Source organism: Strongylocentrotus purpuratus, unplaced genomic scaffold (assembly GCF_000002235.5).
Source record: "Strongylocentrotus purpuratus isolate Spur 01 unplaced genomic scaffold, Spur_5.0 spur5_scaffold_6, whole genome shotgun sequence".
Classification (NCBI taxonomy): domain Eukaryota; kingdom Metazoa; phylum Echinodermata; class Echinoidea; order Camarodonta; family Strongylocentrotidae; genus Strongylocentrotus; species Strongylocentrotus purpuratus.
The window spans coordinates 8,865,106-8,883,709 of NW_022145612.1; the positions used below are offsets into that span (position 1 = coordinate 8,865,106).

At 35.3% G+C, this 18,604-nt stretch overlaps 1 protein-coding gene across 2 annotated transcripts in view; it reads left to right on the plus strand.

Annotated features, from left to right (window-relative positions):
• The window catches only part of LOC579944 (phosphatidylinositol 4-phosphate 5-kinase type-1 beta), a 43,310-nt gene that overhangs the window by 16,685 nt on the left and 8,021 nt on the right, over positions 1–18,604 (plus strand). Inside the window, exons 6-14 of one of the 2 annotated variants that reach the window (XM_011667661.2) lie at positions 7,297–7,449; positions 9,493–9,636; positions 11,322–11,477; positions 12,290–12,367; positions 12,808–12,979; positions 13,832–13,958; positions 14,778–14,861; positions 15,305–15,438; positions 17,810–17,845. In XM_011667661.2, coding sequence (XP_011665963.2) covers positions 7,297–7,449; positions 9,493–9,636; positions 11,322–11,477; positions 12,290–12,367; positions 12,808–12,979; positions 13,832–13,958; positions 14,778–14,861; positions 15,305–15,438; positions 17,810–17,845 — 1,084 coding nt within the window. The remainder of the gene's footprint in view (positions 1–7,296; positions 7,450–9,492; positions 9,637–11,321; positions 11,478–12,289; positions 12,368–12,807; positions 12,980–13,831; positions 13,959–14,777; positions 14,862–15,304; positions 15,439–17,809; positions 17,846–18,604) is intronic. The other variant, XM_780033.5, reaches the window with a different exon arrangement.

Genomic DNA, 18,604 nt, shown 5'->3' on the forward strand with positions numbered 1-18,604 from the left:
ATCCATGAAAATATATGTATGTGTACATGGAAATATTGGCCCATATGGCATATTTTTACTCAGTGATTCTAATGGAAATATTGGATACATATAATGTTACTGCTGCGGTCATCTTTCAACTGAACTCATCTATGAAGCCACCTCCCTGTTAAATTATATGCATTTTTCATGAAAATAGATCGTGTTATTGACATGTTTGTAGTCAATATTACCTTTTAATAAAACTGTGTCAGGATAAAATTAGGTTGTCCTGGTAAACAAGTTTTTATAATTGCAGAGCACTCAGCAATGATTGCACTATATTTAGACCCATCTCCGAGGACAATCCTACCTAGGAAACTAACAGAATTAATGAGTAATTTGTTGCTGTTTATAGGACTATCAGCTTTGATCAAAGATTTAATATCTAAATGTTATTACATGTAGATCCAATCTGTGAAAATACGCAAGCAAGGTGCAGTTGGCTCTCTGTACCAGTATTTCAATTTGAAAAGGCAGTGCATATCATAATTTTGTTTTCTCTGTAGGAAGTAGGAACTCCTTGGTTTGTTTTTGTTTTTTCCTGAAAAGGTTTGGGTTCTTCTTAAAAAAGACTTTCCTGAGCTACATACATGAGAACATTTATACATTATAAACTGCTCTCAGTTCCAAGAGTTTTGTTTGTTTGTTTGATTTAAGTTTATTTCTTGTAGCAACCAACAGTTCAAATCCATGTGTTGATCTTGGAAGAAAGGCTTTAGAATACATGTATTGCAAAATTCATTCCCCCATATTCTATCCCCATCGGCCAGAAACTGTCAAACACTTCAAAGCCGATTTGTAGTCCTCATATCAGGCATGGGGATTTGACATTTTGGTGGTAAATTAATATTGTACTTTCTAGGACACTATTATTAGACGTGGAGGAGAGAAAAGCGCAATATTATTGCTTGCATGCCGTGCCTAGGGGTCACGAGTCTGCTCGGCTAATATCAGATGCGGAGAGCGTGTGATGTCTTCTCCTACACGTATGCATGCAGTCTTGAGGAATAGTCAATGTTGATGGAGACGTCTTGAAAAATTAAAGGGATAGATGATCAATCAGGGAACAAGTAGAAAGTTAATGTAGCCTTATAAATTTCATGTTGAATGTTGATCACAAAGGATTGATCAGTCGGAACTTAGAAATGAACATGTTGTAGTAAAGTGTTGCGACTTGCGAGGCATATATTATGCGCAATTGATGAAGCGATGCAGGAAAAGAAATTTACACCTATTTTACAACTGATTGCTAGTGGGCTGATTTTGCTTGTGGGCTGTTTGCCAAATTCAATTTGAATTATATTATGCCAGTCGATGAAATCCAGGAGCGTTTATATCGTGGATGGATTGTATGCCAAGTATTTGTTGCTAATTCAATTATAATTTAATTGTACTTCACTACTTTGCTCATTATTATAGCTGTGCAATGTGAAATAGAGAGTAGATTAAATAGAGTTTGTTGCCATTTGATAGGGGCCTTCAAGTATATTTAATAGTTTTAAACACTTTAGATGTTTGAACAATTGTAATTTATCTCTGAACATACATACTCATCGATTGAGTGATTAATGAATCTCAAAGTAACGAATGAGTCAAAATGGCTGTTACAAACATGCACCCAATTTATTGCAACTACTTAATTTTGTGATTAGTAATTGATTCGTTTTATATGTCCATGTACATGTAGGCTGGTATAGCACCATACTGATTTTCCTAACCAAGCAATTTGCTCCCAATGTGGCATGAGAAGCTGTGTCTGGTCTGCATTTGCAAAGGCAAAATGTGTACTAGACATGTACAGTGTATTACTTTCTTTTTGTGTGTTGACTAAAAGCTTTGTATTTAATTATTTTCCAGTTCATTTTAGAAACCTGTAATAAACTAATGATAATTAAAAAAAAAAATGATTTGATGATCGTTCGTCTGTGTTGGTGATACTGATACATTTGTTTGAGAGCTAAAAAAATTCTCAATATAAAATATGTAATCAATTTTTATCTCTGAAATTTTAAGCTGTTCAGCTACAGCCTTTGTTAGCCACCCCCCCCCTCCCCAAATGATGTTTGATTTAAATAGACCATATGATAGGCTACTCACAACATGTAGGAATTTAGTACTTCATTGCTTATTTTGTTTTAATGCCATCTTATTGGTGACAGTAACTTCTATTCCTGGGCTGTTTGCTGAAATGCTTTGCAGATTGGTGTTTTGTGACCGTTACAGTAGAAAGTTGTTCAGCAGTATCCTTTCCAACACTCATTGTGAATAAAGTTTGAAGTTCACAGAGGGTGTCCACATGTGTACGTGTGCACCTAGACAAGAAACTCCAGGCTGCGGGCTGGCTGGCATACATGTACATTTTAGCATCAGAGACGTGTCTCTGGTAGTAGCATGTAGGTGTACACTCTTACAAGTATAGAGTTTGTGGAAAGGTCACACATCTGACTGTCTCAGTTTGGACTACATGTATGTATAGACCTACTATACATCTACTGTAGCAATCATTTGTGCCTTTGGTAATGGCCTAGGTTATATCCTATATGGTTGCCTGGTTGAAGGTGTACACGTCTGATTGACCATGTAGTCTCTTCTGTGGATTATTTCAACCATCTAGAGCTCAGCCTTCGATCAATTTAGATATTAACTGTCCTTATTCAACAAGGGCTTTGGGAAAGTTAAAAACCTCACAGACCGAAATAGCCAATAAAATGAAGTGATGACCTATGGTGGAAATCCCAGACAACATTCTATTTACTGTACACCATAGACCCACTGAGGTATTTCTCAAACTAGTGATATCTCAAAATGCTCCACAGCCAAGTTTTCAACTCCAGAAGTAGGCCTAAATAATGAAAGGAAATTTTAATTAATCCCCACAAAATCCCTGAATGAATAAGATGAAATAAAAAAGAGAATGAACATTCAGTGAAATAAGTTTTGTTAAGCCTACAGTGTACTTGACCGTGTCCGGTGTCAACACAATATGGATCTGGAGCAACGTAAACACTAGGCCTGCATGCTACTTCTACGGAGTACTACCTACATGTACAGTGTACGGTGAAGAAATCCATGGTCATTGAAAGTCCAAGGTCAATGCCACAGAATAATAACACTGCATGTACATGTAGTATAACAAAGGAGCCTTTTATTGGAATCAGAATCGAGACTCTCTCCTCTCTCTCACACCTATTCTGGCCTCCATATTATGTCTGCTGAGAGCCAGAAGGGTGGTAACTCCTGTACTTCTACATACTGTTAATGCCCTTCTGACTTTCAGCTAGAGATAAAGATAGACAGGTTCTAGAAAGAGCAGACCCTAGTATTTTTTGTTTCATTTCCCAGTACAGTGCAGTGTACTGAAACAATTCTATGAGGAGCAAATAGATGGAAATGTAGGTTTTGGAGCGTAGTGTAGATAGGTTAACACGACAGTCCGTAAAAGTTAACTTTAAGCTTAGCTCATGGTTTCAACTTCTGGGTTATCCTGATGCCCTTGTGGTTTTAGAATTAAATATCATTTTCAACCGCAAACAATCTGATGGTGAACTACAAGCAGTGCTTGGAGGCTCCTGACTTGAAGTTACATGCACATAATTATACTGCATGTGTCATGCGGAGGTATTTGACTTCAGGGTTTCGCCAGGTTGTTACGTCTGCATTGTTTTGTTGGAGCGTTAATCTTTGTGAGGACTTGGTGGGTCATTAAAAATGAAATTGGGAGTAAAATTAGAATTTATATAACAACGATGTTGTCGTGAGGACATAGCTAATGAGTTTGGTAACAGCTGCTGTGATATGATGATTGTGAGGTATCGATTTGTAAATCATATCAGATATCTCTAGGTATACTGGAAATTATAATTTTTTGTTGAAAAAAAAACACCTTTATATGTTATTAATTGTTGTTGATAATTTGTACATTTTTATGAAATGATATATATACATCTATCTCTATCAAGTTTTCAAACTGATGGCAACTTGTACCTAGCACAGTTGCCTTCAAACACTTCTACTTTTCCCCCTTGTACATGTATGTAGGCCTGCAGGCCGTTAACATTCAAATTCATTTTGATATTTTTGTCACAAAAGCCACGATTGTGCTTCATACATGATACATTGTAGGCATTATTCAGCTGAGAAAAGTGATTTAACATTGAAGGTGCGTCAGGGCTCCTTAGTATAGCCGCCGTGTGTGTGTGTGTGTGTGTGTGCACTGAGCAGTATGTGTAGCATTACATCATATTTATGAATCAAATCCAATGACAGATGTATCACACACACCACGGTGGTGCGCAGTGTGCATCTGTTTGGTGGATAATGTAACATCTGTGATGTCAGCGCTGGTGTTGATTAATGATGCTTTCAATTTTCAATAATGTAGGATTAGCATCTTTCACAAGATGTGTCACTACATGTATTCTGCAATCTGCACATTGTGTATTACATACCTACAGACATTTCATGTGCAGTGTGGACCTAATGTACTCCATACTGGCTTTACTCCCTCATGGTGTTCATGATATCTGTTCACAATGACGACTGCTGTACATTATAATAATGTGGTTTAATTGAATTAACGATTGTGCAGATAAAACAGTTGTACATGTATGCAATTGATTTTATGGTTACTGCATGTAATGATTTTAGTCCATTAGTTGATGCATACATTTTAGTAGGCCTTACCACATCACTTTGGCCCCAGTTACATTGAGGCAATTTGTTTTTTCATTGCCAATTTTCATTAAAAAAATTTTGTCTTGGAATTTCTCTTTAGGTTTGTTTATCCCAAGTTTATTGAGCAAGGTATACAATCATGCCTGCATATTACTGGCTTCGAAATGTTACTTGTAAAACATTTAATTTACATGTACATTCTGTGGGGCTTTGACACCAGCCCCCATTTCCATATATATATTTTTTTAATTATTATTATTTTATTTTTTTTGGGGGGGGAGGGGGAGGAGGGCAGACCCTGATTACTTTTGGATCTCAAATCATTTATTGCTCTCATCAGCGCCGATGTACAACAAAGGATAGGCCTATTCATAGTCGAGCTTGAAAATGGTATCAAAGCGATCAAAGGGGGAGGAAGGGACATGCATGTAATTGCATCCTGCCACCGAAATTGCAATTTTTTATTAAAACAAATTACCATTGCTATCTTTCAATAGATTGTTACCCTAAACATGGACATGTACATACATTCTCTTGCGCATGTATGATATGCACACACGGTTTTAATGGCCAGTGACACAAAATTATGCAGACATTGTGACAATGCGAAAGGTACATGCACACATGCGCATTGTGATAATTTTATCGTAAGCAGGTAAGTGTTGGAAGTGATCGATGGCTCAGTCTAGTCCCTAGCATAATGGATTGACATTTTCCATGCATGCCTACAAACATGCAACATGCATGAAGTAAATGCAGCATACTCTCTCTCCCTCTCTCTCTCTCTCTCTCTCTCTCTCTCTCTCTCTCTCACTCTCTCACTCTGGTTGGCTTTTATCAATGCTCAAACTCTCCCACTCTCCCATTCTCCCCCCTCTCTCTCTCGTCAGATACTGTATTTTTCTTCCTTATCCGAAGGTGAAATTTGTATTCTAGTGTGCGTGCTTGCTTCATGGGTATTATTGCTTGTGTAATATTGTGTTCATTGAATAACTCTATGATCAGATGTACCACCACCATGGTATATTGTGTTGATGCTAACAAAATGTAAGGCATAATGACACTTTCATACGTATAATGGATCCGTGATTAAATTAATGAATAAATAAATTAATAAATAAATGAATAAATAGAATAATTCGAAAATAGTTAAATGAAGTACCAAAATAAAGAAAGGAAACAAAAAGAAAACAGGGATGGAAAGGATCTTTTATCGTGAATACCAGTGTCTCTAGGATTGTACCCGTAAGCATATGTATTTTAAGTTTGGATCATTAAATTCATTGGCATGCATGTATAATTTAGTCTGTTTTGTTTAGATTTATACAAATATGGTAAATCTGTGGTTCTACAGTATATTAATGTCAGGATGTTTCAATATGAAAGCAACACATGAGATATGAGGAGAGGGGAAATATCAACTGTAAGCCTTCATTTTTTAAGAATAACAAATAAATGGTACAACTTACATCTACATACATACATGTACCTTGTTTTACATGGTACAGCTGTTGTGCTGCAGATTTGATTTACAGTTTCAGCCGATAGTTTTTATGTGGATTTTTGTAGATGAGAGAGAGAAACAGATATTTTGGGGAAAGTTGTCTGTGAGACGATAACCCTGACTGCTTTCTGTACATGTTTGTACATACAGTCATACACCTCTGAACAATAATTCACAAAAGTTGTGAAAAGTTAAAAATAACAACGTACTGTATATGAAATACACAAAAAGGAAACACAGTGACACACCTTATAACTAAAAACTGTGTTCTTCAAAATTTTAGGCCGATATGTGAGTGAGCTTATTTACACAAACTTCACTGTGGATGCTCACACATAGAGTAGTGTACTGTTAATAAACTAGAAGCTTTCATTTTGCGAGATACATCAAGTTCCATGCTGTAAAATTATGGAATCACAACAGATATTTCACTGATTTTTTGCAACTTCCTGGATTATTTCTTGCTATTATAATGACCGTTTCCAAGTCCTGAAAGTGTCTCATCACAAAAGTTTCTGGTTTTACATTCAAAATCCTGATAGAAGAGTCTTAGAAACTGAAATTTCATAAATTATGTATAATAACAACAACATAGAGAGTGAATGGAAGGAAGGGAGGTTAACTGAAAGCAATTATCCTGTAGAAAATGTTTATACAAGATTGTGAAAAGCGAAGTTTCGAAACAAAATGAATCATTGTTAATTGCAAATAAAAAGTATATCACAGATCAAATTGGACTGGAAATGGTTTGTCCTTCTCCGAACGAGAAGGATATATGCTTGCAAAGTCTAAAATTAAAAATATTGCAATAATTGGAATTTTTAAAGTCTTTTCAGATATCATTTGTTTATAGGAATTTGACGAAACTGTCAAACCCAGTAATACATAATAGTAGTAGAGTCTACCTGATTATATGCAGTCCCTAAATATTGCAATAATTAGAATTTTTGTCTTTTTTCTCCTGATATCATTTGTCAACGAGACATTGCAAGAATGGTCTAACCCAGGTACTACATACATGTAGTCTACATGTACCTGATCATATTATAAAATGACTAAATATTGCAATAATTAGGAATTTTATTTGTCTTTTTCAGATATCATTGGTTGACAGAACATTGACAGAATTATCAAACGCTGGTGCTAGTGGAAGTGTTTTCTACCTGACTTTGGATGATGAATTCATCATTAAGACTACACAACACAAAGAAGCAGACTTCTTACAGAAACTACTACCAGGCTATTACATGGTAAGCGTTCTATACTTTTTTGTTCGGAAACTGTCTTGGAGGTTGTTTTCATGGTGAAGCTCGATAAATTTGATTCTTGTTTTAACATGGAGAAACATGTATGTCCCCTTCTCCAACCCAAGGCAGCAATGTTTCATGGACATTTTTTCTTGTGATAACATTGACCTCTCTCCGTTTGCACCTGTCTTTCATGTGCAGTGTTAGTCTTTCTCTCAGCTAGGTTTCGTCAATTTTATTCTCCTAAGTATCAAAATCATTGTCTCAATCAGGAAATTCAATTTTTGTCATCTCCACCTGTATTGTGTAAATGTATAACATGTTTAGAAAGACAATGAAAACCAGGAGACGTGATTTGAGCACAGAATTTAAAAAAAAAGTGTTTCCTTGATGCCAGGCTAGTTTATATTGATCGCTGTGGCAGTTGAAACATCCAGATGATGAACATGTACAATATATAATGACGTAGACATACATGTAAAAGATGTGGGATTGACTTGCTATCATTTTGACTTAAAGGGATCGTTTAACAATGTTAAATCTGAGATACACGGCCCTACGTGTTATCAGTGTCTGTGATATGGTGTAATATTGAGGCCCTAAAAAAATTGCGCTTCAAAATGATCAAGAAGTGCCTCAAAAAAGTAAAATCTTTGAGTGACCGGTTTTACCATACTCGTTTTCCCCAATAGACTGTAGTGTTGTGAAAACCGTCAGGCGAACGGTTTTCAAAGTTTGTAATTCCAATCATAAATATCTTGATTATCACACAGGCGATCGGCTTGTAAAAGTCATGGGGTTCCTGACTGACCTAAAGGTTTATAATTATCATTGCATCATGAGCTAAATCCAAAATTTTATTTCAGAATCTGAGACAAAGTTACCGGATCCCTTTAATGGTTTTCCAAACCTGTCCTGCGTAAAAGAGAAATTGACATGGATGATAGATCATTATGTGAAAATGGAGGTTGGGTATAGTTTCATAGACCTTGAAGAAGTTTGTGGGAGGAGGAAGGGACTTAAGGGAGGGAGAGATGAAAAGAGAGGGAAAGGGAATGGGGGGGGGGGGGGGGGGAGGGGTGGGGTGAAAAATCCATCATGTGTTTGAGATACCTGTTTGTAGAGGAGATTGAATTGGTCAATCTAATTCTGTCCAGAATCAAGGATGCCCTCCCGCACGTTCCTCCTCTACAATAGATCTTTAATTGAGTATCCTTCGCTGGAGGACCCATGATGATATATCGATCTCATAGGGCTATGGGTAAACATTGTATGTTTATATACAAGAATATGAGTTTAATCATATGTATTAAATATATGATGCATGGGTTTTATGATAACTGCTTATCAGAGGAGGGTTGAGGCTCGTTCACATATATGACATGCTGAACTGCTGCGTTTTATGTTCGTGATATGCGCTCCACATTTACACAATAAAGTGAGCACACATAACACATGGCTCGACACCAACCGGCATAAAGCTAGACACATGGGTGCCAAAAATCTTAGTCCAGACCCCTCAAAATCCTCGTCCAGACCCCCCAAAATCATCAGACTTCTTTTACATACATGTATGGCTCATGCATATAGACTCTAAAAAGTTCAATTCGTACCCCTTTCCATTAAAGTTAGTGTGCATGGAGCCTTGTATTACACCTTTGTTGCATGCAGCTATTTATTCCACCCCACTTGCTATCCATTTATACTCTTGTGTGAACAAGCTACTGGTAGCAACACTTTTAGTGTGGTATACTCATTGTGTTTTAGTTTTTTTTGAAAGGCTTGTCAGTCATTCTTTGAAATGCTGTAGTTCTAGTATGTAAATGTAATTTGCCATGAGCAATTTATCCAGATTGCTATTGCTACAGACTCTGCTAGATAAATGCAAGATAAACAATTCTGACTGCCATAGAGTGCATGTGTATATCCACAAAAGGAAATAAAAGCAGACATTTTTTGGTACTTTCTTTTGTGTAGTATTCTTCATGTTTTTAATAAGTAAATATCATGATTCTTTTATAAACCCTCCTTCTTTTTCTCATGCAGAATCTTGTACAAAACCCCAGGACACTACTACCCAAGTTCTATGGTCTTTACACATACCAAAGCGGTGGCAAGAATATCCGATTTGTCATCATGAACAACCTTCTACCTTCAACATTGAAGATGCATCAAAAATTTGATCTGAAGGTGAGCATAATGTCTAATTTGATGTTTTTTTTAATATTTTGTGATGATTGAGAGCCATTTACTGTTTTCTCTCATTCTCCCTCGAGCACTCCAAAGTACAAAGATCATATTTGTATGCATAATGGGAGATTAATATCGTGATTTATGATTAACCTGGGTGGTGTGAGGTAAATCAAAATAGCTTTATTGTTTGACTTGTTATGAATTTGACAGATGATCCAAATTTATAGATAGCTGACTTTATTACAATGTCCTGCATTATTAAATTAAATGAGGAGGGGACAGGAGAGGGGACTCAACACTTTTTGTTGCCACATTCTCATATCTTCTGTACCATTCTGTTACATTTACCTACTGTTTGTCATTAAGTGTCCTATAAATCACCAAGCATTATGTTATCAAACAAATTATCATTTTACCGCATATTCTGTCTGATACAAGCTCTAGTAGGGCTTCCAAATTATTGCAATCATCAGATATAAAAATATTTTAGAAATGGTAGGAGCCCTACCTATGGGACAAGTTCAGTTTATTTCCCATACATGTATTCTGGTATCATGACAAAAATTTGCCACCAAACGTATCATTTTAATAGATACATGTATCTTGTGTGATCCTTCCTTCAGTAGGGCTTGCAAATTATTACAATTATATTACAAAATATGAGATATAGTAGGGAATGTTTGACTTTGAAACAAAATAATAGTAGCTTAATAAATACAGTGCCCTACACGGACATGTACATGTATGAAGTAATTGAGGGACATTGCAATGTGCCATGAATTCCAAAGTCCACAATATAATTGTAGACCTTTGTGCCAGGCACTAGATTTGTACAATCTCCTAGGAATTTTGCTTCACCGTTCAATTAGCAGTGAAATTTGTCAACTCGGTGCAGGTTAGGGTTTGTCAGAAAACATTAGATCGTGAGGTTGACCGGTCAACTGCTTATCATTATTGCATGTTTGCCTGGTAGTAGGATGACAAGTCCAAACAAATAGTAGGATAGGGTCATGTAGGGGACTTCCGTTGGTCATGCTTATTCTCGTGTGGATCATTGTTTATGTATATTTGTTTTCCCTCAGCCTGCCAATGTAGAGGGAACTAGTCGGGTGTGATTGATATGGCATAGATGTGAATTAATGATTTTTCTTTCATTTCTTTTTTAAGAAAAAATTATATATTTTTGAAAGTAAAAAGGAAAAATATGCAATGATTTATGAGTAGATCATAGGATTTGTAGTTTTTGTACATCCTTACCTCTGTTTGAAGGAAAAAAAAGAAAAATAGAGATGAGAGCAGATAGCAGTTCAGCTCTCAAAAGCTCCTAAAGAGCTCTGGAAAAGGAATAAAGTAAGAAATAAATATTTAACATTGCTGAGAGAAATCATCACTTATACAAAACCACAACCAAAAGAGCTCTCACGATCAGTTCAGTGTTTGTTGTACTTGTTATGCTCATGTTGTTATTAACATCATATGAAAGAGTAATATGTACAGTACATGTAGATAGTGTAGTGCACCTTCAAATTTAAAAGATGTCATCTGATGAGAGTTAGAAGGACGTTAACTTATGTAATGTTACATAGAGTGAATGCCATTTTGGATGTAAGCAGACAACATTTTCACGTCTTGGATACCTGACATTGGCAGCTATGAATCTTTCTCTATTTGTTTATTCTCAGGGTTCGACATACAAGAGGAAAGCCTCGAAAGGAGAGAAGCAGAAGAAATCGCCAACATTAAAGGATTTAGATTTCATGGTAGTACATCCCGAGGGGCTGCACCTAGATGCGTTAACATATAATGCTCTACTCAAGACGATACAACGGGACTGCAGGGTGAGTACTGAGTATTCAGTTTAAAGGGGGTGTAGCATGAGGAGTATGCAGTTTAAAGGGGGTGTAGCATGACGAGATTACGTGTCTGTCCCGTGGCCTGACTTGGGGCCAATTGGGTATAATACGACTACAGATGATGCGCCCACAGTATTCACGTGCGTTCAACATACGCGAAACCAAAGCGTGAGGAGAAATTCTGTCTGTTTCGCAAATGCTAGTGCGCGCTGACCGTTAATCAAGTCCATTCGTTTATGTGCAGTTGTCCAAAAGAAGTCGTAGATGGCGTTAACCAGTATTTGCCATGCTACACCAAGGTTGATCCAAAATTTCTCTGCCCTGGCTTATGTCTTTAAAAAGATACAGGGTTATGGGTAGGATGTAGTGCCATGGCTAGGGTTGAAATCAGACTTTCGGTCAGTATAAGAAGTTGATTGTGGTACAAATGCTCCTAAACTTGGATCATAAAACCATTGCAGGGGGTTGTCAGGTGAATCTAGAGTGGGATGACTGTAACATGCTCTATCCTGGCTCAGAGTTGTTTCCCCCATAAAAAATTGCAGTAATAATGATTCTATGTTAACCTTTAATTAATTTTGGTTCGTTGCATAGAGATAAGCCAGCCATCCTGTGTATTGTTTGTATTGTAATACTCTTCAGTAGATTTTATGGCTTTCAGTTGCACCACAGTGCACCACAGTGGCACATAGCAGAGCTTACAGGTATCAAACAAATAGAAAGAATGTTTTAGTTTTTGAATTGTTTAATACAGCAATATCATTAGAGATTCTTTTATCGTATTTCTCTCATTGCAGGTACTTGAAAGCTTCAAGATCATGGACTACAGTTTACTTCTTGGTATTCATAATATTGACCAAGGAATACGAGACATGGTAAATGACCTTCTACATTTTATGCCCACTTTTATTTCTATTTCAAAGCCTTGCAAGAGAAACACACAATTTTTCTGTTATTTGAAAACTTTCATTTTCATCTTGTACTAAGATGCATTTTGAAAAGTTTTGTTAAAGTGGTTTGGTTTAAAAAAAACACTTGAGTGGCATTAAAACAAATATCAATTTGACAATTATGGGGCCAAGGTTATCTTAGTTTACATGTAAGTTGGTATTCATGGTACCCATTTACTGCACCTGTGATGAGAGCAGCAAATGTAGATTAATGCTTTGCTAGAGGACATTAGTGCCACCACTGAGACTTGATCAACAGTCTGGTGATGTATCCACAGAGTAATATTTTTGTCTTGTATGTATTGTGTGAGATCATCAAAAACTAATTGAACACTATACGATGATGTGCTCATTTATTTGAACAGGCCAAAGAAGGAAGGGAAAACCCAGGCACTCCATCAGGTCTAGATGATCATCCTTCAGAGTACCCTGGTGACCCTGGTAGCTATCCTGAGACACCCAGAACACCTACAGAGAGGACACCTAGAACACCTACAGAGAACAGCAATGGCGAAGATCCTCTAAATTCATCATCAGGTATTAAAACAGGGCACATTCTGACTATTTTCTTATGGAGTCCACATCAAAATTTGTAAGGGATTATATGTATGAGCCTCATGATAAAATTTTAGGGGTTCTGGATGTAGATTTTGGGTGTCAATGTGTCCAGTCTAGTCTTAGCGATAATTTGTGAACTCAGCAAGTTCCTTAACAAAAGAAATTCAGTTGTTTGTTGAAAGCATTCTTAAATTTTGTTTTTATCTAGGAAAGAAATATCCATTTATTTTGATACATTATGAAATGGTCAGCTAGATATTTGAATTTTCACTTTTCATTTACAAAGAATATGCTATAGCTTTAAATTGTTATGGTCGTGATCAGATTTTCGAAATAATAGCCCTCGTGAATGAGGACCAACTCCTTGACAGCAAATATCTTTGGATAAATGCAGAAAAATCTAAAAGATACAGATTTATTACAACCTTACAAGAATTGACAAAGAAAAACATTTTCTTATTTTTTAAATCTAGATAATTGATTTAGGGAAAAGCAAATTGTCATATCTATGATATAAATGCGATTTTGGTAGTATATAATACAAAACCGCCATTCGCCTTCCCAAACTCTGTTTAAAAGCTTGCATTTCATTTCAGATGAAATTGGTTTGGAAATTTAGATGCAAGTATGTAAAGGACGTTGTGACAGATAAGCTTTGTTTTTTCAAAGAATTATCCCCTGAAATCTACTACATGTACTACCAATCAGCTATCTATCTGTTACTCTTTTCAAAGTGTATAACTTTAAAATCATACTCTGCGTTTGGGGGATTCTTTTTGATATTCATAAGTTGTATACTTTCATTTCATCCATTTTAATGCTTGTTTGAAGGTGTACCTCCAAGGTTAGAAAGATCACGTTCCTATAACAACAGACAGAGAGTAGCTGCATTCTCAACGACGAGAGAAGCCATCCAGGGTCAGTCTGATACATACGTGTCAGGAGGAGAGGATGAACAGTAAGTTTGATACTTTCTCAAGCTTGGTCTTGTTTGTTAATCTTAGGTTTGCAGATTCGTAAAGGAGACAATGAAAGATATGAAATCTCGAGTTCTATTAATGAAAATATAAATAAACTTTAAAATGTTGCCACCTAGACTTTTTTTTACCTTTTTGGTACAGTGCAGTTGCGAACAATAGCTACTTCAGGTATGAAAAAATATTTGCCTAATTGTTGAAATCTGGTTATACCTAAGATTTCCAAATAGGGTGATGAAATTAGCTCTCTGGTGCTCCGATTATGCCATATTTCACTAATCTATTAAAATACAGAATCAAAAAAGCATTTCTATGACATGAAATGAGAAATTTGTTAGGTGTACAAGACATCAGAAAAAAGTGACGTTACTCAGTTCTTAAAAATTGAAATAAATAAGAAACAGCACTAGTTGTTAGTTCAATGTTCTTTGGTAGTTTAAGAATGATGTCCAGCCAGCTCATAGATAAGTGCTATTAAGATACACAGTGTCTTGAGGAGATGATGAATAATAAGACTTTACTAACTCAATTCTCAAAGTTGATATAAACCCGAACCATTGTTTAAAACCAGTTTAGTATGGAGTGGCCAAAAGGGGAAAATTTGACATAATTTCACAAGAGATTCCACCCACAGCCATCTTAATACATTTGTCTCAGGACAGGATGAACATTTCTTAATAATTACTATTTTTCTTAACTTGTATCATATAAATAGGTGCTTCTTGAAATTTTAATTGTGATATGAATACCCCAGTACGTAGTTGTATTTCACCTTTTATTTTTCTCCATCTCTCTTTTAGGAGTGGTGGTATTCCAGCTAAAAACTCAAAAGGAGACCGATTATTACTCTTCATAGGCATCATAGACATCTTACAATGTTACAAGTAAGTAATAAAATCTCTTAAAACACTGAATATTCAAGTGAAAGATGGAAGTATTTGAAGTCATGACAATAATAACTGAAATATTGTCATGAACTGTATAGATTATATTTGTGTATTTCCCACATGAAGCAAGGAACTTACATGTAGTAGTAGTAGTAGAAATGTTACCTTATGTCTACAAAGTTATGATATTTAATGTATTTCAAATAATCTTTGATATTAAAGTTAGAGACAACTTCAGCTGTTCATAATGCTGGTGTGTACTACATTCCTAATTTTGTAATAGAAAGATATAGCAAACAAGGAGATGGTACCTTCATACAAATCACTTTAAAATTTGACATTTATTTGAAATTTTACAAAATATGGAAGCTAGAGCACTAAACCATGACAGTTATATATGAGGGATTATTTGATGATTGCTTGCTCTTCTTATTTCCTAGATTAACAAAGAAATTAGAACACACATGGAAATCAGTTGTACATGACGGTGATACAGTCTCAGTTCACAGACCTGATTTCTATGCCAACCGTTTCAAGGAATTCATGGCTAAAAATGTCTTCAAGAAGATACCTCGTAAGTTGATCTTTTTCATGTCTTTATCATAATTATATACATATATATATCTTTGCTTTGTATTTTGTGGGTCAGTGGAGATAAATATTGTGCTTTTCTATTTTATTATTTATAGTGATTTAACTTTGCATTAAAATGTTCAATCATGTTTCTTTGATTTAGATGAGAGGGATACATCATATAAAGAAGATATAGTTGAGGCAAACTATGTGAAGAGTATAGAGTACTGAAATGTGACATCATACTGGCCAAGTTTAATATCAAGGTTGCTGGTTCCAAACAATTTTGTGCTCAACATTTGTTTGGTGATCACACCAGCCCCAAACACTTAATTTTCCCTGCTCCAGCCCATTGCTTGAATGATTTCACAGTGAACCTCTTGCGCAGGCTCTGTTGTTTAAAAAACACTAACCTTGACAACATGCAATATGACGTTAGAACTTCGGTACTTTATTGCTTGGTTATACTTAGTTGCCATAGTAACAATCTGAGATGCTGTCTCTATGGATGTTTTCTTCTTTCTTGTAGATTTATTCTCATTTGATAACGTTTCTCAAGATCTTCTTCCGTTTAGGGGTAATGTAGTGGTATGGTTCGGTTTGGTCTTTCGAATGCCATGAAGAATTTGGTTTACAGTGAGTGTGTCTGCATTTCCCCTATTTTACTGATAATTTCCAATTTTGGGTGCTACATATACATGTATGTACAAGCTCTTGTAAAGGACCGTAAACATTAAAATATTGAATATTGTCTATTTGGGTCAGAAATTGGAAAAAGTGATAGAAATAAACATGTAACTCACCCCTTCTATTCTGCAGGTGAACAAACAAACAAACAAAAATATATGCTCAGATAATGTTCAACCATAATGGTAGACTATGAAAAGCTTATGTTTTTATGGGGGAAAAATGAGGTTCGTTCATTATGAACTTTGCTCCATGGGAGATACTCCTTATCCAATTGAACTACAAAGATGTACATGTAATTATGATAGAAATCAAATTTATTTCTTTGCACTTTTAAGAGACACATTTGGGTGCATAAACAGTGATGTAGAACACCATTGTTTTGGCTGGGATTTGGCATAGACAATATTGCACTTAATATGGATGAGAATGCAAGCTGACATATATATTTGAGTTCAGAAAGCAGACTTCTCAGAAATACACATCAGCCGTTCCATGCAGATTAGAATAGTTAACTTAAAAGCAGAGATAAAAACATTGAAATGCAATAAAAACAGATTGAAAGTTTCCCCATGTTACGTTTCTCCATTCGCATCACACAATGGTGTTTATAGTATCTAGAAACAGTGGGTATACTAATCTAAACAGGTGCGCACATGGCACAATCTTTGAATAACATAGTTTTATAGTTTTATGTTGAGCTATACTTGCGCTCTTCACTATCAACAAAAACAATCCTTTTAACGCAATTAAATGTAAATGGTAAGGGTACATTTCAAAGAAGTGCATGATTGTATTAACCTAACCCGCTAATAATATTAGCCTACACAATAAAAGTGGCTATGTATTATTGAAATAGTATTTATATAACTACTGTGTGCTTTAATTTTTTGTTCTTGTATCATTCAATTTTTATTATTTGAGTGGTTTTTTTTTTACCCCATTGTGCTTTCATGTAGCATGCAGCTCTACCCTCTTACCTTTCGATGTAAACATTTATTGAGTAACCTAGACTAAGATTTAAATCAGCAGTCTAAGTACATTATGAAGCTCTGTATTGCATGCTTGTATCTTTGTTTATCATAGAAATCCTCCAGCCCAAATCTGGCTATTATTGTGATCGATGTATCAAGTTTAAAGATAAAATATGATTACTTACAGTGACACTACATTTGGAGGGAATGTTTTTAGATGTCATAGTGATCATCATATTATCAGTATAATACATTTTATGTTATGATAACCAGCCAAATATGAAAAAAATCATGAAAACCTGCTGAAATCATTATACCTGAAAATTACCAACACAGATATAGGGCAATATCAAGGGCTCTGCAGATACACTGTAGACAACATGCTTTACCAGGACATAGACCTCAAATTTTGCTGAATGCCTTAGTTAATTTTGCCAGCTACTAGACATTACATATTTTTGTTTTAGTGTTTTAGAGATGCTTATTTTATTTGTTTCTTAATATGAACATTTTTTAATGATTATGTTGGATTCTGTTGGAATTCATTATTTGATCATTACCCAAACTCAAGATTTTGAGAGCCTACTCCATAATTAGACTGCAAATTTAAATCTGACTTAAAATCAGGCACATTTCTAGTTACGGGCCTATGTATTTATTATTTGTACTTCATTTAATTTCTTATATTAATTGACGTTGCTTTGTCTCCAGTTCGAAGAGAGAGTGATGCAACCCCATTAATCAATGGTAACAGACTTTATTCTCTTCAAAATCATTGCTTTTTACTCAACCTTTTGCCCTTATTCCCATGCTTGAAAAGGTGATTGGTATTCTATATAAAAAACAGTTTAGTCATTCTTAACATGTACATGTAGATGTACATTATTCGTTATATGGTAACTCATATTTCATAAGTTTAATGGAAAACTGTATTTCCCTTATTTAAAGGATTATTAACACAAATGGGATTATTTATTAAAAAGGCTTTAAAAAGTTCAATGTCACTTGTACAAATAATGCAGGCACTGTGTAGTTATTTATTAGTTGAACAATGCGTACCTACATGTATATTTATGTAACTAATGATACATACTCGGATTGAATCAAACAAATGTACAATAAGTGTTGAAATAGATCAAGTTATAGAAACTTTGTAGTCCATAAAATATGCATTTCTTACAAATCAACTTCATCATTATTATTTAGATAGATGTTAATTAGTATTCAGTGAAGTACCAAGCAGAATCTAGTATCTTGTAGTCTCCTCAGAATGCCCTCATTCCCCAACCCCCTGCAAATATTCAGTCTCAACTATATAGTTCTAATTCATGGAAGTTCATTGTAACATCTTTTACCTTGTAGTATTTGTAGCGGGAAGGAAAAAAAAAAAGCTTTTCACAACTCTATATTGCTTCCTGGAAAGAGGGCAGTGGTAAAGATATGGTATTTTTTATTGCTGGATATTATCTGAAATAATGGGGAAGAATGATCTTTCATAATTGGTTA